Source organism: Cibotium barometz, chromosome 35, assembly GCF_041138505.1.
Source record: "Cibotium barometz isolate CiBa-2024 chromosome 35, ASM4113850v1, whole genome shotgun sequence".
NCBI classification, from domain to species: domain Eukaryota; kingdom Viridiplantae; phylum Streptophyta; class Polypodiopsida; order Cyatheales; family Cibotiaceae; genus Cibotium; species Cibotium barometz.
This window is the reverse complement of record NC_141080.1, coordinates 4,594,730-4,615,395: the sequence shown is the minus strand read 5'-3', so window position 1 is coordinate 4,615,395 and position 20,666 is coordinate 4,594,730. Positions and strand designations below refer to the sequence as shown.

The 20,666-nt window shown below is 42.3% G+C and overlaps 1 protein-coding gene across 2 annotated transcripts; it reads right to left on the bottom strand.

The window, feature by feature from the left end:
- Nucleotides 1–14,632: 14,632 nt before the first annotated feature.
- LOC147618078 (putative pentatricopeptide repeat-containing protein At3g01580) lies at nucleotides 14,633–20,344 on the bottom strand. Of its 2 annotated transcripts, none has more exons than XM_086775320.1 (3): nucleotides 20,206–20,344; nucleotides 19,828–20,032; nucleotides 14,633–19,683 (listed from the first exon to the last, which is right to left on the bottom strand). In XM_086775320.1, the coding sequence occupies exons 2-3, from the start codon at nucleotides 20,017–20,019 to the stop codon at nucleotides 16,435–16,437; spliced, it is 3,441 nt and encodes a 1,146-aa protein (XP_086631446.1). In that variant the 5' UTR covers nucleotides 20,020–20,032; nucleotides 20,206–20,344; the 3' UTR covers nucleotides 14,633–16,434. The 2 variants fall into 2 exon arrangements, with proteins under 2 accessions (XP_086631446.1, XP_086631447.1); XM_086775321.1 differs by having other exon boundaries at nucleotides 19,815–20,032; nucleotides 20,206–20,329.
- Between the last annotated feature and the right edge of the window lie 322 nt (nucleotides 20,345–20,666).

Genomic DNA, 20,666 nt, shown 5'->3' with positions numbered 1-20,666 from the left:
AGAAAACATGGCTGATTTCAATTATGGAATGCTTGTATCTAGCTTGAAAAGTCTTCCTTCTTTTTGACCTTTATCAATCAATTTGAAACCATGTTTAAAGTCCTCCAAAAAATAACCATGTTCATTAAATCTCACTTGCAATCCTTGTCCAACCATTTGGCCCACTGATGCCAAGCTCTTTGTAATCGATGGCACATACAATACTTTAGACATAGTTTTCACCCTACCATCATGCATCCTCAATGGCACACTACCAATATGTGTAATGGGATGCTGAGAATTGTCACCTGTAGCAACATAACCCTGATTTTGTGCTGGCATCATATTATCAAACCAGTCTCCATGTGACACGTCATGTGGTTTGATGCTCCGGAATCCATGTACCATGTGTCATCACTCTCTTTGCGAGATGTCATAGTACCCATCATATGCTTCATGGAAAACAAATGATCTATGTGTCCTTCATTGCTAGATGATGCATAGTTTCCATGATACCACCATGAACATCATTTTGCTTTTTGTAGTAATCTCTAGCCATGTGTCCAAGTTTGCCATAATAATGGCACTCAATGCCATGCATATTTTGCTATTGTGGTTTCCATCGACCTCTACCACAAGATCCAAATCTCCCTCGAGCATGAGGGTAAAAGCCTCTACCACCATGTGCACCAAATGGTGGCTGTGAATCCTGTTGTTGTCAATGTGGTGGCCTATCATGCCAACGATGTCCACCTATACGACCTCGCATACTAGATCTCCCCCTACCTTTAGCACATCTATGAGTGTAGAATGCTTGGTCCCTTGCATATCCACTGGTACTAGATGAGGCACCAAAACCAAGTTTCATCTCCTCCACAATAAGCAACAAGATCAACTCATCAAAATCACGGAGTCTCCACCTCTAACCCTAATAGAGGTTTCAAATGCTTTGTAATCCTTGCCTACCATTCAATGTAATGGCAACCAAATCATCATATTCCATGGGGGCACCAATAGTAGATGCAAGTGCATTAGCACATTCTTTAATCTCCTGCACATAATCATTTATGCTCTTGTTGTTTTGAATCACACCATGTATCTTTTGCTTTAATTGCATCTTCTTTGGGTGTGTAGTAATATCATACAGCTTCACCAATGTATCCCATGCATCCTTGGTATTATGTGTGTCTTGAATATGGCCTAACATGGTATTTGTCACACAAGAGCATAATCATTTTTACTCTTGTTTCGAATCATACCATGTATCGTTTGCTTCAATTGCATCTTCTTTGGGTATGTAGTAGTATCATACAGCTTCGCCAATGTATCCCATGCATCTTCTTTGGGTATGTAGTAGTATCATACAGCTTCGCCAATGTATCCCATGCATCCTTGGGATTATGTGTGTCTTGAATATGGCATAACATGGTATTTTTCACACAAATTGAGAAATAATGCAACACTTTGAAAGCCCTCTCTGTCTAATTCCTATGTCAATGTAAGTTGGGCGGGTGTTGCATTCATTGGGGGAACCCTTGACTCCATCTCCTCACATGTCACCAAATTCCAAAGTCCTTTACCTTTAAGAAAGTTTGTCATGTTGTACTTCCAACTCAAAAAGTTGTCTATGAAGATTTTCCCCAACAATCTTGTCTGGACTATCACTCATTTTGCTATGCACAATGTTCATTGAGTATTGCAAACAATTAACTCAAAAATGCATACATATATGTACTTCGTCTCACCAATGATGTCCGCACATTCCACAATTTTTATGGCATCACCAATGTATCCCATGCATCCTTGGGATTATGTGCGTCTTGAATATGGCATAACATGGTATTTGTCACACAAATTGAGAAATAATGCAACACTTTGAAAGCCCTCTCTATCTAATTTCTATGTCAGTGTAAGTTGGGCGGATGTTGCATTCACTAGGGGAACCCTTGGCTCCGTCTCCTCACCTGTCTCACTAGATTCCAAAGTCCTTTGCCTTTAAGAAAGTTTGTCATGTTGTACTTCCAACTCCGAAAGTTGTGTGTATCAATCTTTTCCCCAACAATATTATCATGACTATCACTCATTTTTCTATGCACAATGTTCGTTGAGTATTGCAAAAAACAATCAACTCAAAAACACATACATATATGTACTTCGTCACCAATGTTGTCCGCACATTCCACAATTTTTATGGCAATAAAATCCAGGACTCAAAACCACTATTTGTAGAAGCTGAAAATAACTTGGTACCGCTCTCACAAAAATTGAGAAAGCATCCAAAACAATCCTCCACTTTTTGAAACACTCCAATGTACTCACTCGAGCAGCTCAATCTTAATGATTTACATCCATTTGTTCACATACATTCACTATCCGGTACAAACAATCCACTATTATAGCTTGTTATGATAGGTTTTCTGAGCCTTCCAATACTTCAAATCACTGAGAAATGTTCAAACAAATTTTAAACTATATACATTTACATCTATACATCCTCCATGTTGGATATGGGCATCATCCAAACTCATTACATGATGCGCGAAACACTTGCCAAAAGTTGTTCTCTATTTGGATGTAAACTTGTAAATAGTGATATAACAGTCACTAATCCCGCTCTAACCGCTTCAAATGGTATCCAAATTCAAGGCCTAGGAATTCATTAGCTCCGTATGATGTTGCTCCACCTTCATGCAAAAGGAATTTGACCAATTTTAAGTAATGTGCGAGTAATTTCTCGATTAGTGATGCCTTGTTTCACTAATTACAGTATATAGCCCTGTTAATCTTGCTTAATACAGCTCCTTCTTGCTCAATGTGCTCAACCAAGTGTTTCAAAAGCTTCTCCACATCAATATGCACATATTTTCTAAGCTTTGTATGCATTCAAGCCACTCATATGACTCCAAAGGGCATAAAAAATGTGTAAAATCTTAAAAAAACTGTTCCAAAAACATATAGAATCAGCGTTGCCTTCTCCTAGGGATTTTGGATGCTTATTAATCACCAATGATTTCATATATAGCTTAGATTTTATCCTAGCTATTCTCCCAACACTTCAATGCTTCCAATCTTTGTAGAATCACCTCCAATGGCATCAATTTTGGGTATATGTTCTATGTTTTTGTGAAGCTTCCAAAACAGTAATTTCCCTCTTGTACAATACATAGATTTGCTCCAAAATCAAGCTAGGGTTTGCATACAAGTTTCTATTGCATTCACCAATGCCACATACATGTTTCCTTCCCATTACATACATTTTTCTCTTTGCATTCAAGCTCTCAGGCTTTCCAGCTTGCAAAATAGAATTTCCACTTGCTTTGGGCAACTGAAATCCTTCTTTGCTTGTGTCAAATCACTTGCAATCTGCTCAAGGGTGTTTAGCTTTGCTTACCCGTGGTCCTTAGCTTTTAGATATATTGAGTAAATGTGTGCTCCAAGCTCCAAAAACGAAAATTTTCCCTCTTCTTCACTCACTGACAAAACCCTAATAAAGAGCACCAGACTCTGATACCATGAAAAGAGAGAAGAGGTAGACACAAGGGTAGAGAGACAAACCCTAATTATCTCTCATTATCTCAAACCATCAACATGTGACATGATAGAGAAGCTCCATAGCTTTCCTTCATTGCACACCACAAAAAATAGCACACTACACTAGTGATATGTTACACTGAAATAACGTAAGTCTAATGTCCACACACTTGGCCGGCTAGATGCAGCCATTATTGTCCACACACACTGCTAAACTGGTGTCCACATGCTACCGCTATCCACCAGATCCCAATGAGCTTGCATTCTCAACAATCTATGTCCCCCAAAAGTGTGTTGTTTCTAGTACTCCAAATGAAGATTTTCACATACAGCGATGACGCATTTGACTTATGACACTGGGCACCCAATTAGTGGCCAAATAAGTGGAGATTTGCACACTGGGATGATGCATTTAACTTATGACATGATGTTGGACACCCAATCAGTGGCCTAATAAGTACCAGGATGGCACGACATATTACATCATACAAGAGGGTTACATGGGTGTACAGGATGGTTGGACATGACATTGATGCAAGTAACATATGCACGACCCTTACCTTGACTACCCCTTGGCACTACATTGGTGACTCATCCCTAGACAAGGGGTCACAAAATGCTTGGTGTCCAGCCTTAGGGCCTTGCACCTAAGTTGGTGTAGTATGTACACGGCATCCAAGTGCAGGATGCCCATGACATTTAGGTTGTTCTTTCCTACTTTCAACTTTTTTTTACATTTATTGTCTGTACAGTTCGTATTGTATTATCCAACCAACTTGTATAGCCAGTGTAGGACTAGAGATAGTACCACCTTTGGGCATGGGTAAGTGGGTGTGGCTCTTGGAGAGTGGCATAGGGGAGGTTTTCCCTTCAAGCACTCTCGAGATTGCATGAACATTTTGGTGCCCCAATTACTCTCAAAAATCTGCAGCCCATCACACGGTTGAGTGCAAATCAGTGCTCCTCAAAATATGTATCCCCTTCAAAGTATTTCGCATCATTATTTTTAGCCGCCCTTTTACCCACATAAGTTGATGCCCCTTCTCATAGCTGCAAGCCTATACACAAGCTGCCCCTTTTTGGCTCTATATAGTTCTTATTTTTCATCTCCAAACACCCACCATCCTCAACCATGTTTTACCACCTTGTTTTGCTGTGTATTGGCTACCCATTTCAGCCTTGATACACCACCTATCTCAGCCCTGAAGTTACCCTCTTTTGATGGTCACTTTGGAGCAATGTTAATTTTCATGGTAGTAGAGTTGCAGGTACAGTGCCTCAGCTATGGAGTTTGAAAGATCTTCATGACATAGAAGTGTGTGTTCAAAAATATAGAGAGAGAATAAAGAGAACAAAGATCTTAGAGAGAGTGGAGTACACAACTCAATGATATGATAGTTTTCTTGATTTCTTCAATGAAGCACATGCACCTTTATAGGTTACAAAGGTTGCCTATTACTTATGTCAAAGAGTTGGACGCCGGTGTGCTCAGGTGAACAATGCGAGCGGATATGAGTTGCTAGGAGAATCAATGCGAGCAGATGCTAAGATGGTCAAGCCACACAGTAGGCGTCAACGATGAGTTGGAGTTGTTGGATTTTTGAGGTAGTTGCTTGTGGCAACGCAGTTGGTACAGTCGACAAGGCTAACTCCAACTTAGCATTCCCACTCTAGTAGGTCCAAAGCTCATCCAAAGGTTGGAAGCGCAAAGAAAGTCCAAATGATACATACCCCAATGGTTTCAGCGTCCACATGCTCTCCGGCCTCACAAGTTTGTTATTCATGTACGTTGCTCTCCATGAAGGTTTTCCCCTAAGAAAGATCTTCCAAAGCTTATACATAACAAAGCACACACCTTCTTTCTAGCACTCATGCAAAAGTAATAATCCAACAGTCACGTGTGCACCTTAATCCGGTGCCACGTAAACATGATTATTTCTTGCATCTGCCCTAAAGGGAAAAGTTAGAGGCCGTGTATAGCACTCTGGAGCATGTCATTTTTGCACATGTGATTACTGATAATCTTACACAATCTTTAGGAGCTCATGTTTGTGTATCCTGCCCATAGAGACATAATTAGACCCATTGTCTGCAATGACCCGCACAATGTTGTTGGGGACAATGTCCAATATGGCTTGGCATATATAAACTCCCCTAAAACTACAAATCCTGGCTCCTGCCATATGCATCTATGTCACAAAAAAAAACATGGTGCCTTTACATGAGGATAGGAGATGTTATGAACATTTCTCTTCCTTCCATGAGTGCACCCATCACATATCAAGGTGCAACCATACTTTGCCCAGGAAGTCCTCAAAGGATCTATTGTTGTCTCCATGGCAACTTTCTCTTTGCAAAGCTCTCTCATAATACGGGCCATTCTGTTGGAGTATGCACGGGAGAATGCATAGACAAGGAAAGAGAGAGAGAGAGAGAGAGAGAGAGAGAGAGAGAGAGAAAAGGAGACAGAGCAATTGTTGACAAGATCACCTTTATTATAGCATGAGGTTTTTACAATGGCAATAGCCAACAAGAGAGAGCAGTACAATGTGCAAACAAGTGATAATGAGAAGGCCCCTTATATAGTGATGCAAGGAGCTAGCCGCTTACCGCTATGGAGTTGGCTGACTGCTCCACGATCCACTACAATGAGAAAAATGGATAAAATTCCAATAAATGGACACACCCCCAATACACTGAGATGCACAATATTCTAACACCCTCTCTACAGCTCATAGTGTGTAAGATTTTGAAGAAGATAAGCTCATGAAGATGCAACCATGGACCCTCCAGTACTGCAGATAGCGGAATCACCTCAAAGAGAGCACCCACCAACTTGTTTCCTCGAAATACAATGCCACCACGAACAGCAAAGAAATTTCCTTGCTTTGAATTCCCACACAAGTGTGCAATAAACTCCACGAATAGAATGATGAGTTGTTGAACACACCGCGCCTATTATTTGTTGAGATGTCAAGCTCAACATGAGCTGACACTCACGAGGTGCCTGCATGACCGTTCGACATTTACATCCCTGGCGGTTTTGGTAGATGGCACTGACATATCTTCACCAAAGATTCTACTACTAGACTACACAAACTAGTCCACACCTATCCACTCCACTTAGCGTGTTCACATTATGGACCGCTTGTATATCTGTTCTCTTATAGGATTTGTGTGAGTTTGTGTGTGCTTGCAAGAGCTCAAGCTCTCTTCTCCCCTGCATCTTTTCATGGTATCAGAGCCTGGTTCATGCTGCTAAGGGATAAGCGGCGACAAGCAAGAGAACCACAAGAAGCGGTACAAGGGTAATAGCTTACTCTTTCCCCTTTATGTTGGCTACTACATCCTTGGGGTCAGGAGCTCTTCGGGAAGGCACCAGCAAATCAACTCTGATTGAGGAACTTTCTTCGTGGAAAGAGAGCTACACGGCAATTATATAGTCTGTTGGATAAATTTTTCGGGCCGAAAACGTGTTTCGAGCACGTCAAAACCTCTGTTTTTTAATTCGCAAGCATTCACGGGCACTGCAGTAAGTTTTCATTCTCTGCATAACTCTGTTTTTGGAACTGCAGGAAGAGCCATTGGTTGTGCAGACATTGTGTATGCTACAAAGAGGTCTTAAAGTTTCCATTGGGTGTATGTATGCAAATTGAGGTCACTAGTTGTGACACTTTGGTGCAGTATATTACCGCTGCATAGAATACATCAGTTTGTGCAGGTCAAACAAGAGTGCTATTTTTGGTAAATTTATGTTGTAGACAAAATGTCGAATGATGAAATAAACCAGATTGTTGCAGAGAAGCTTGACAAGAATAACTTTTATGCTTGGAGGTTTAGATTGACAAATTTTCTAATGGGAAAAGGTTATTGGGACTACATTGAAGGTGAATATAAGGAGGCACCAGAGATACCAGAGATTAATCCAATTGCTCCTGCAGATGTAAAAAAATTTAAGGATTGGAATCAAGGAACAAGGAAAGTCATGTATTGGCTTTCTATTAGCATACATGACACTATGATTGGGCATATACAGGATGCCAAGTCACCTAAGGAGACATGGGACACCTTGGTAAAACTATATGAAACCAACACTAAGGCATAAAAGATTTAGTTGAAGAATGAGCTTCATACTGTGGAGAAGAAAAATATGTCTATGAATGCTTATGCCTTGAAGATCAAGGGCATTATGGAATCCCTTGCATCAATTGGTATTTCTCTTGATGATGATGATAAGGTGGAAGTGTGTCTACGTGGTCTCGACCCACAACAATACAAGGCGTTCAAGACGTCTATTGAACTACACCGACTAGTCCACACCTACTCACCCCACTTAGCCTGTTCACATTATGGACCGCTTGTATATACTCTATTATGTATGTTAGTCACTTTATCTTCTTTGTAGACCTCTTTTGTTGTGTGAAGAAGAAGAATTGTCAGCCTCTCACCTTGTGTGTTCTCTTTTAGGGCTTGTATGAGTGTGGTGTGCTTGCAAGAGCTCAAGCTCTCTTCTCCCCTGCATCTTTTCATTATCCCCCAACAGTGGATTGTGAACACATCACATCCCAAAACCTCGAACAATGAACTTGGAACCCATCCTGTCCATAGTCTCTACTACACCAAAAGTTGACCTTGCCCTGCCATATTTTTAATGCTTGGAACTCCGACTCATGGCTCCCACCAGAAAATGAAGTTGCTTATTACATCCCCCTCTCCCGCTACAAGCCTCCTCTAGCTAGAAGCACATGGGGGAAACTCCATGGAAGAACACCATCTTGGTCCTTCCGAGCCAGCGCCCATTATCTCCCAACAGCGATGGACTGTGAACACATCACATCCCAAAATCTCGAACAATGAACTTGGAACCCATCTTGCTCATAGTCTCTGCTAGACCAAAAGTTGACCTTGGCTTGCCAGATTTTTAATCCTTGGAGCTCCGTCTCATGGCTCCCATGCACCATAAAATGGAGCTGGTTATTAAAGCCCCGTCTCCCGCCCACAAGCCTCTTCTGGCTCGAAGCACATGGGAAAAACTCCATGGAAGAACACCAGCTTGGTCCTCCCAAGCCGCAAATCTCCTAAAAGCCAAAAATGAGTCACTAGAAGTATCAGTATCACTGTCTTATGTTGTGTCTTTTCCCTTCTTCTAAGATAAATACTTGCCCTTGGTCTTGTCCTTCTTCTTGGACAAATAATCCTTAGACAAATGTCCTCTCTTCCCACAGGAGAAGCACTGACTCTATGACCTTTCTTATGCACTAAAGCTTTGAACTATTAAGAGACCTTGATCTTGCCCTGAGAAACGAGCACGGACTCTACTTCCAAGAGAAGGGAGCTCAGTGAGAAGCTAGACAAGAACAACTTCCATGCCCGAAAGTTCAGAATGACCAATTTCTTTATGGATAAAGAATTTTGGAACTATGTCAAAGAAGACAATGAGGAGCCTCCTGAGTTGTCTCTGAAGATAATGCCACTCCAGCACACATAAAGGCATTTACGAATTGGAACTAGGGTGCAAGGAAAGTTATGTATTGGCTTTCAATTAGTGTCAGAGACACGTTGATAGAACACATACAAGAAGCCAATACTCCAGCAGTTGCGAGGCAGAACCTGGTGCAGATATTCTAGACCAACACAAAGGAAATAAAATTGCAACTAAAACAACAGCTACATACTGTGGAAAAGAAAAGCATGTCTATCAATAAGTATGCTTTAAAGATCAAGGGCATTGTTGAATCCCTTGGATCCATCAATGTATCGGTCGTGGAAGATGATGATTTGGTGAGCGTCTGTTTGAATGGGTTTGGCAAAGAGTACAAGCCATTCAAGACCTCCATCGCAGTCAACAAAAATATTCGAGACTTAGTGTCTATGTTGATAATAGAAGAAAAGTCACTACGTGAGGACTCTTCTTCACAAAGATCTTAAGAACACATCAAAACAGGCCTTCTACTCTACTTCAGGTAGAGATAGAGGTAGCAGTCATAGTCGAGGCCAGGGTGATGGCCGACAAGGAAATTAGAATTATGGACAATAGTCTAATGATTCACCAAAAACAGTAATCATACACGGGTGGAAGAGACCAATCTAGAGATAGGGGAGCCAAAGAGACCGAGATGGTTGGCAAAGAAATCAGAATGCAAATAGCATAGAGTGCTATTATTGTGGCAAACCAGGGCACATGAAAAAAGATTGCTATAAAAAGCAAAATGATATTAAAAGTGAAAAGTTGCAACAAGGCAACTATGCATCATCTAGTAAACAAGGAGGTGATGATAGAAGTGAGCAGCTATTTGTGATGCAGCACATGCTCAGTTCTATAACAGGAGATGTGTCAAGATCTCAAGATACATGGTATGTGGATTTTGGCGCCTCTAACCATATGACCAATCATACTAAGTGGTTTAGAGACATGCAAAAAATAAAAAAACCAGGTTATGTAGAAACAGGTGATGATATCGTGCATCCCATTGCGCATGTTGGTAAAGTGCCATTGTCTATGCAGGATGCAAAATGAAGTACTTGGTAGATGTACTTCATGTCCCAAATATTATAAAGAACCTGGTTTCTGTTGAACAGATGGTTGAGCAGGGCCTGCAAGTGAGATTTAATCCTCAAGGATGTTTTGTGGAAGACTTCAAAAATTAGTGTCGTTTGGTTGCAAAAAGGATAACAAAAATGGTAGGATATTTACTTTGGATGTGAACATGCCTTAAGTAAAGGCAACCATGTTTGTGCATGGAACAGGTGTCATTGGAGATATCAACATATGGCACAAGCGCATTGGTCATGTGAATGTACAACGAGACTGAAGTCTATGCAGGCCCAAAATATTGTTGCAGCATTGCCAAAGTTTAAGGTTGATGGTATGCACAAAGCATGTGAAGTATGCCAGCTTGGTAAGAAGGCCAAACATGTTTTTCCACATGAAAAGCATGCCAATGCAAGACCATTAGATGTCATAAGTTCAGATGTATGGGGATCGACCAAAACTGTAACAATTGCAGGTTGCAGGTATTGTGTTACATTCATTGATGACCACATTAGGAAAGTGTGGGTTTACTTCATGAAGGAGAAAAGTGAGGTGTTTGTCACTTTCAAAGATTTAAAGCCTTGGTCGAGAAGGAAAAAGGCATGCAAATAAAATGCGTGAGATCAGATGGTGGGTGAGAATATTTCTCCAATGAGTTCAACGATTTCCTGAGGAAGCACAGAAGCAAGAGACAGTTTACATGCCGGTACACTCCGCAATAGAATGGTGTTGCAGAAAGAAAAAACAGGCACATTGCAGAAGTGGCACGTGCCTTAATGGCTGAAAAGAATGTCACATTATTTTTGGGCAGAAGCAGTAGCAACTGCTATATACATTATGAATAAGACACCCACTACAACTGTTTATGGTATGACGCCTGAACAAAAGTTTACAAACATAAGACCAGATGCGTCTCACTTGAAAGTGTTTAGGTGTATTGCATATGTGTATGTTCCTAATGAAGTAAGAACAAAGTTGGATCCAAAGGCAAAGAAATGCATCTTTATTGGTTATGCTATGGAACAGAAAGGTTATAGATGTTATAACCCTACCACTCATGAGATACGAGTAAGTAGAGATGTCTTTGACGACATGAGTAGCTGGTATGCACCAGTAGTGAAGGCAATAGACGATGCACATGTAAGAAGTACAGATGCTACACCACTAGAAGAGCAGCAATCACAAGTGCTTAGCGAACACGAAGAGTCCTCTAGCAATGGATCCAATGTTAGCCCATGGTCAAGCATGTTGAGAACAGATGTAGGTACACATGTATCATGCAGAGGGAAGGAACAGGTAGATCAACCTTTTGTGCCTGATTTGTCAACAGCAGGTCACTCATATGCGGATGGTGACTCTAGTGGCTCTGAGCAAAGCCTTGATGAGGAGCTTGGCATTCCATCTGTGGTTGCTCTTGGTGTAAGGAGAACAAGGACTGTTTTGAGGACACTTGACAGTGATTCAGATGTACGCAAGTATATGAGGGTTAGGCACCCTATTGACAGGTTGAGATATGATGGATATACAACCCATCATTATGCTTACATGGTCAAAGCAATACAAAAATTAGAGCCCACTTTTTTTGAGCAGGTACTTGGAAATAAGAAATGAAAAGATGCCATGAATGTGGAGATGGCAGCATTGGATACAAATGCAACATGGGAGTTAGTTCCTTTGCCTAAGGGAAAAAAGGCAATTGGATGTAAGTGGATGTATAAAGTTAAGCATAACGTTGATGGTTCAGTGAGCGAGTATAAGGCAAGATTGGTAGCCAAAGGCTATGTTATAGCACTGACTATGAAGAGACATTCAACTTGGTTGCAAGAATGGCAACCGTAAGAGCTGTCGTTGCTATGGCTGCAGAGCAAAGGGTTGGTCTTTACATCAAATGGATGCATGGTGATTTGCAAGGAGAAGTTTACATGATGCAACCACCAGGTTATGAGAGTGATACACACCTAGATTTTGTGTGCAGATTATGCAAAGCCTTGTATGGCTTGAAGCAGGAACCCAGAGCATGGTCAAACAAGATCGGAGAGTATCTTGTTACCATTGGATTTCAAATATCCAATGCAGATTTTTCACTTTATGTGAAAAAGACTGATAGAGAGATCATACTATTAGTCATCTATATAGATGACTTGATTATCATTGGTGATAGTGATGTTGACATACATGATGTCAGGAGGCTTTTGAAGCAAAAGTTTGAGATAAATGATTTGAGTGAGCCACGTTATTTCTTGGGCATAGAGATGGTAAGATCACCTCATGGCATTTTGTTAGTGCAGATACAATATGGCTTGGACATGTTGCCCGAGTAAAGTATGACAGGCTGTAAGCCTATTTCAGTGCCATTGGAGTAGAACACAAAGTTGTCCGTAGATACGTGTGAGCTTTTGGAGGAGACCACTACATACAGACGCATAGTGGGTAGCTTGATCTACATGACCATTACTAGGCCAAACTTAAGTTATGTTGTTGGACTTGTGAGTCAATTTATGCAGGCCCCTAGAAAGCCACACTTGGATGTGGCTAGACGGATTCTGAAGTACATAAAGTCCACAGTTGATTATGGACTTTTCTATGAGGCTGGTATGGAGATACAATTACATGGGTACACATATGCTAATTGGGCTGGTAGTGTTGCAGACATGAGATCTACTAGTGGATTTATATTCTCCTGTGAGTTGGAGTAGTAAGAAGCGACCAACAGTTACCTTGTCGAGTACAGAGGCAGAGTACAAGGGTGTTGCTATAGCAGCTTGTGAGGTAGCTTGGTTTCAAAAGCTACTTGGTGATATGGGTAAGCCCGTAAAGAGGACAGTTGTCATTTATTGTGACAACATGAGTAACATATAGTTGGCTAGTAACCCAATATAACATGCTAGAACTAAGCACATTGAGGTGCACTATCACTTTGTGAGAGACAAGATTCTAGCAAGTGATGTAGATCTAGTATATGTCAACACAAAGGATCAGATGGTTGACATCTTCACAAAGGCATTGGACACAGAGAAGCTCCACAGGTTTAGGAGCTTACTTGGAGTGCAGTGTGTGAAGTTGAGCTCCAGGAAGAATGTTGAGATATCAAGCTCAAGTAGTACTACGGCGGACATTGATGACCCCCTGGGTGATAGCTTCCACACTTATGTCACTGGCACGGTTGGTGTAATTATGGTTGATATGCCGCTAGTGGATAACAAGTTGTGTGACAACCACTTTGGATTACTAGAGTTACGGCATAGTTATACAGCCATCTCATATAGTCGAGTTCACACTATAGATCGACCACTTTGTATGTTGTAGGAGAGTACTTTCCCTTTAGGTATGTACTCTTATCTTTTAGATACATGGTTGTAGAAAAGAGAAGAAGATAGAAGAAAATTCAGCCATCCATCTCTCTCATGTCTTGCACTCTCTTGTGTGTGTGTTTGCTTGCAAGGAACTCAAGCTCTCTCTCTCCCCCACATTCTCTTTAATCAATAGCAACAAAGTACGCCAAACACAAATCTCAGCACTCCAAGACTCCTCTCGAGCACTTTCCAATGAAGCGAAGTGCGAGGATCAATCAGCCCCCTCTCAAATCTGAGAGAGAGAGAGACTAGACAGCAGCAAAACAGTCCACCAAAACACACCGGAAACATCCAATCGGAGGGAGAAGAAGCCGAGGAGGGAGTAGGCATGTCGAAGCCGCTTGCGGGTTGCACCACACGCGAATAAACCACCTCCAAAAGTTGTCCTGACTATAAAAACAGCAGCCACTACACCACCAGCCACTAGGGGTTGCATGGGACAAGAGCACCTCCAAAAAAGAAAACGTTGATATAAAGAGGCAGAAAACGCAGGTTTAGCAAAAAAACATAGCCATCAACAAAGAAAACGCATTCCGAAGCCAAAAACACAGAAGAGGGAAGCAAAACGCAAACGAGACTTAGTCGTCTAATACGAACAATGCCATTGGGCAAAATTACAAAAAATCAACACGTCATGGCTGAAAAAAAAGTCAAAAATCCTCTGCAGAATAACAGCAAGAAGCAATTCGATTGGGTGAAATTGAAAAAAAATAAGCACTTCATGGCTGAAAAAAATTGGGCAAAAACCCTCTGCAGAATAGCAATGCTGCAGCAAAGAAAATGAAAAGGGAAAAAAAAACGCATTTCAGGAACTAATTACCCCAAGAAGAAGCTTGGAACGGGTTCCAATGGGCTGATACAGGACAGCTGTACGGAAGCAAGTACAGGGACAGATCGATCTTTTCTTGAAAGTACGTTATTAGAACAAAACAGCACAGGCTCAAGTGTAGCATGTAGCACAATGAGGGAAGTAATGAGAGGGGCTGGAGTCACAGGCTATGACTTCACCAAAAGGAAATAAAGAAAAGAGGGGGGTTAGTAATGGTGGAGAAACGTCACTGCCACTGCTCCAAGACTCCTCCCAAAGGACAAAAGAAGAAAGAGAGTTTAATAACATCTTGCAAAACACCAAGACGGTCTATGAGTACCATGGTAATTCATCATTAGTGTAAAACTAAAACATGCACACTGGCACGTAACAAAAATTAACAAAACTCAAATAAAAGAAAAGTGGAAGCTAGGTAAGAAAGCCTTACGTGCTTATGTGAAGAGGCTAAGCATATAGCTGATACAGATGCTGATACGGATGCCAAGGTGCTGCCAGAAGTCCTAGAGTTGTGTTCATAGAGCCAAGAATACCTCCCAGGTATAACCATAGATCTGCTGCTCATACACCCCTGTGATGTCACATGTGAGTCTTTGGGATTAGATGCAAAGTTAAGTGCAGCAGCATGCTTCCTCTTTATCCAGTTGCATGTCTCTGTCATATGGTGCTTCCTGATCTCAGCAGCCTGTCTCTGTCTAGTCTTCACTAGTCCTGAGTCACGGACATCTCATCTCAATTACCCAAGGAGCCGTCTCTCCTGACCTTTAAAGGTGTCCAAAGTGCTACAACGAGGAAAGCCTTCTTGAAAGGAATCCTTGGAATCTTAACGAAACCATTAGGGTCCCCAATTGCAATTCTTCTTTACCCTGCTTCTTGCCGTCCTCTGTGGTCTGGAAAAGCAGACAAGCTCCCTTTGAATATGAGCATGAAGGAATTGTCAAGAAGTAAAGATTCTAGGGGGCACAGATATAGAAGTTGATAGAAATGCCTCCCTTCCTATCTCATGTCATCTCTGGACTTCACGGAGACTTGTGTACACCTTTTGTAGCCATCCTTTTCAGCTTCTATCTGTGTGGCATGCTGTTTGTTGTTTCTCATTAAGCTCCTTACAGAGCCATCTGGTCTCAATGAGGAAGAGACATAGGCATCTCTTGTCCCGGTTATGAACAAGGTGAGAAAGGGACCCAAGACCCTCCTGAAGAGGCAATGGCGATCTCATAACGGAGAGGCCATCTGAAAAGGTAATGTTCCTGATTCGACTCCCCCATCTCACAAAGCTGACAAATGTCCATGCATGTGGATCACCAAAGAGCCCAAACTCAATTCTTAGACCGTGTGAGTGGACTCCAGTGGCAATGTTCATTGAGCGTGACGTGTGCCTGTGAAAAGCACCACACCTCTGTTCCATCTTCATGGGGCTCAACCCTGATCCATAGATGTAGAGGTGCTGTGAATCCATTCTAATGATTTTGTTAATGTAATGCCTGTTAGGTGGAGGGAAGGAGCATCCAAGATGTACTGAAAGGGTGGAAATATGTCCATGTCGGTATCGAGAAAAAGGACCCTTCTGGCAACCCTGTAGTACCACCGTCTCACCTTGCAAGATGTTCTGAGGAGGTGCATTTGGACCAAGAGACCAAATTCGGTAAAGGTAAGTGACAGTCTAAGAGACAGCATCTGTCTCAAGTGGTGAAGCCTCAAAACTCAGCAAGGATGATTCATGTGACACAGAAGGTTTACTCAAGTGGATGAAAGGAGCCCTTTCTATAGCTGTTATGGGAATCTGGTGGTTGGCTGGTCCGCCAATGTCCATCTTGGCTGCCAACTGAGCCCAACTCAGAACCCAAAAGTTGCCAGTGCCCCTCTCCAAATATAGCCACCCACTACCTCCCCACCAAGTTGCATCTTCGTTTTCATCTGTCAGCCTCTGCAGCATGCAATCTACGACAAATGCCTGGCTCCTGCCCTACCCTGCATCCACACATGGTCACCCCATCTGGCTGATCAACACATGAATGCTGACCACAGATTACAGATTTCAAATTGGTGTAAATAGGCTGAACTCTTGAATTTCAACACACAAAAATACTCATACGTAATCCAGCTCTGGTCACAAGAATGCTGACCACAGACTACAGATTCCAGATTAGTGTAAATAGGCTGAACACTCGAATTTCAAAACACAAAAATACTCATACATAATCCAGCTCTGGTTACACTGCTTCCACACACACTTTCCTTCTCGAGTTGTCCACCTGCTTTGCACTGTCCCACAGCCCAGCAGCAACATAGATGTTTGACATCAAAACATATGCAGCATCCTGCTTGGGCTGCAGCTGTAATGCTTGTATGAATGCTCTTTCCCCCAGCTCTACATTACCGTGCCTTTGGCATGCTCCCAGTAAACACAACCAGATTGCCACATCAGGCTGCATAGGCAATCTTGAAAACATGTCTTCCACCTTCAAGAGGTCACCTGCACGTCCAAGGAGGTCTATCAAATTTACAATGTGGTCTCTCTCCGGAGATATCCCATAATCTCTGATCATGGATTTGAAATACTCGATCCCTTCATCCACAAGACCTGCATGACTACAAGCAGAGAGAAGTGAAAGAAAAGTGACCTTGTTTGGACTGACACCCACACGCTGCATTTTCTTGTACCATCGCAGGCTTTCCTTAGACTTCCCTTGCCGGGCATAACCAGCAATCAACGCACTCCACGACACCACATCATGCTCAGGCAGTTGATCAAAGACTGCTTGAGCATCCATCATACTTGAACAGCTCCCGTAGGCATGCAGAAGCGTGGTTTCTAGACGAAGGTTCGTATCATTTTCATACGAGGCAATGATGGAATGAATCTGCCTACATACCTCTACACTTCCTGTCTCTCTGCAGGCTTGCAAGATGCAAACAAGTGTGGTTTCATCCATAATCGCACATTCACCTTGCATTCGACTAAACAGCTGTAAAGCCTTCTCTCCTTGAGCATGGTCAACATATGCCGAGAGCATCCCATTCCATGAATCAATGTGGCGCTGGGGTAACCTACAGAATGCTCTTTCTGCTTCCAAAATGCTCCCACACTTGCCATACATACTTACAAGAGTGTTACCAATGGAGATGCATGAATCCAAGCCCTTCCTCCATGCTTCGCCATGTAATGACCGGCCAATTTCAAGGGGCATCACTTTTGTCGGTTGCCCTTGCATGCTAACAGCTTCTTCCTTCTCCACCAATATGCAACATGCTTGAAGGGCGATCAAAAAGGTCCACTCATCTGAAATCACGCCTTCCTCTTGCATTAGTTTGTACAGCTGTAGAGACTTCTTAGCTTCATCTAACTCAACATATGCAGAAAGCATGAGATTCCATGACACAATGTTGGGCTGGGATAACTCACAAAATGCATTTTCTGCTTCCACGAGTCTCCCACACTTGCTATACATACTCACAAGAACACTACCAACAAAGATATCAGAATCAAAGCCCTGCCTCCATGCATCAGCATGAAATGCATGGCCAATTTCCAGTGCCATCAACTTCACCAAATCCCCATCCACAACAGTGGCTTCTTCCTTCTCTGCGAGTGTGCAACATGCTTGAAAAGCGATCAGAAAGGTCCGCTCATTTGGGCTCACACCTTCATCTTTCATTTGTCTGTACATCTTTAAAACCTTCTCTGCTTCACTTTGCTCAGCATACGCTGAGAGCATTGCACTCCACGACACAACTCCACTGTGAGAGAGTCCACTGAACACATTCTCTGCTTCTGCACTGCTCCCACACTTGCCATACATACTCACAAGGGCGATACCAACGAAAACATTTGAGGCAAACCCATTTTTTTGGGCATCCATATGTAGCACCTGGCCAATCTGTAGAGATATCATTTTACTCCACTGCCCTTCTGTGCCAAGGGCTTCTTCCTTCTCTGCAAGCATGCAACATGCTTGAAGAACAGTTGGAAAAGTCCACTCATTTGGACTCTTTCCTTTTTCAAGCATTTGTTGGTAGAACTGTAAAGCCATCCTCCCTTCACCTGTCTCCAGGTGCGCTGAGAGCATTGCATTGCATGAGACGATATCAGGCTGTGATAATGTATGGAAGACGTTTTCCGCTTCGGAAATGCTCCCACACTTGCCATACATGATCACAAGGGTATTGACAATAAACACATCTGCACCTAAGCCCTTCCTCCGAACCTCAGCATGTAACGCATGGCCAATGGCCAGAGACATAGCTTTGATTGAATGCCCTTCCAGGACAACAGCATCTTCATTATCAGCCAGAGCGCAACATGCTTGAAGAGCGGTCACAAAAGTCTGCCCATCAGGACGTACATCTTCTTCTTGCATCTGTCTGTACAGAAGTGTGGCCTTCCCTTCTTGGCCCCCCTCTACATATGCTGAGAGCATTAGTGTCCAAGACACAATGTCGCGCCGAGACAGCCCAAGAAACACATTCTCGGCTTCCTCAATGTTCCCACACTTGCCATACATACTCAGAAGATTATTGCCAACCACGAGATCTGAATTTAAGCCCTTACTCCATGCATCAGCATGTACTGCCTGACCACATTGTAGTGTCATTACTTTGATCAGCTGCCCTTTCACAACAACAGCTTGTTCCTTCTCTGCAAGCTTGCAACAAGCTAGAAGGGCGGCAACAAAGGTTGCTTCATTCATGCTCATGCCTTCCTTTTCCATTTTCTCATAGAAATGTAATGCCTTCGCTCCATCTTGCTCAGCATATATTGCTAGCATCGCATTCCATGTTACAATATCAGGCTGGTATATCTCACCGAACACATCCTCTGCTTCTGTAAGCGCTCCGCATTTTCCATACATACTCACAAGGGTGCTAATGACAAAGGCATTGGAACTGAAGCCCGCTTGTCTGGCTTCAGCATGCAATACCTTGCCTTTCTCAAGATTATGTATTCTGCTGCAAGCTTTCAGCAGGCTTACAAAAGTGTACTCATTCGGTTCCACACCTTCCTCATGCATACATCGATGCAAATTCAATGCTTCCTGAGCTTTTCCGTGGTCAACGTATGCAGAAATCATGGCCGTCCAAGAGAAAACTGTCCGATGTGGCAGCTTCTGGAACACTTGGAGTGCATCTTCGAGGCCGCCACACTTCACCAACATGTTGAGCAAATATTCGCTAAAATAGATGGAGGAATCCAAGCCATGTAGGGCTAGATGCACATGCACTAGCTTCGCCTGAATCAAGGCCTTACTGTTGCTGCATGCCTTCATGAGAAAACAGTAGAGATTCCCGGAAAGGATGATGTCGTGTTTATCCATGAGAAAAAGGACATGGAGGGCCTTGTCAAGATGCCCCTCCTTGCAGAAGTTTTGGACTTGATCACTTAACCTAGCAGACGAAGAGCCATATAGCTCCCCCATGCCTAGCTTTTGCTGTGGAGCATCGTCAAGGGCGGCTACACATACCTTCATAAGACCAGGATATCTCCAAGCTTATGGATAGAAAATCTCTTTGAAAAGAAAAATGCCAATTATTGTTGAAAAAATGTTTGAATTTCTTTATTAGGAAATGAAAAGTAATCCAAGAGGTTGAATACCTGAGAGGGGTACCTGAGAGGGGTAGAGGGTGGCTATCCGAGAGGCCACAAGGACAGGCTTATGCTGAGCACACAACCACCAGGGAGGCTTTCTTATCTTCTTGGGTTGAGATTGTGGGTGTGCAGCTCTTTTCTTGTCCACTCCAAAATCCCATAAATATGATGAGCTTGAGAAGAAATTTTCCCAAGAGCTCAGAACCCCCATGTTGGCTGCCTAACTCTAGCATACATGCCAATGCATTCATTAGCTACATCTCCTCAGATTACCATAAGTTTCATGCATTGATAACCCATCAAGCTGTTTTTCTCGATAAGGAAGACAATTTCTTAAAAAAGGGGGGGAAATTTTCAGAAATTTAATTTTGCCAATATGGAGTGTATAAAACCGTACCCCTCAATGGTCCACTGGCGAGGTTCTTCTCTGCAATTCGATAGGCATCATTTACTGTGTTATCTGTTACTTCCTTTGGAAAATTAACCCTCTTCAAAAGTTACTACATGAACTCTCAACTCACATCTATCTATCTATCTATTACATATTAACCATTTAACATCGACAACCAAGGCATGAAAAAAGAAATCCTGGATTCCTAAAAAATAAGAGGAAAAAAATCCGTTCGATTGACCCTTTGTATTCCGGCTTCCATTCCTTTGTTTCGCATCTTAAAGTCTTTTACATACCGCAGCAATGTGTGGGTTGAGTCCTAGTGGTTTTTAAGCTAACTAAAGCACTTATGTTATGCTATGTGTGTGCCTTAATAAAATTATCTTGGTAATTAATTAATGGGAGAGTGAGCATATTTCGCTACATGTGCAAGTTCCCCTCCTTTAGGTTGATCATAGAAGTTAGGA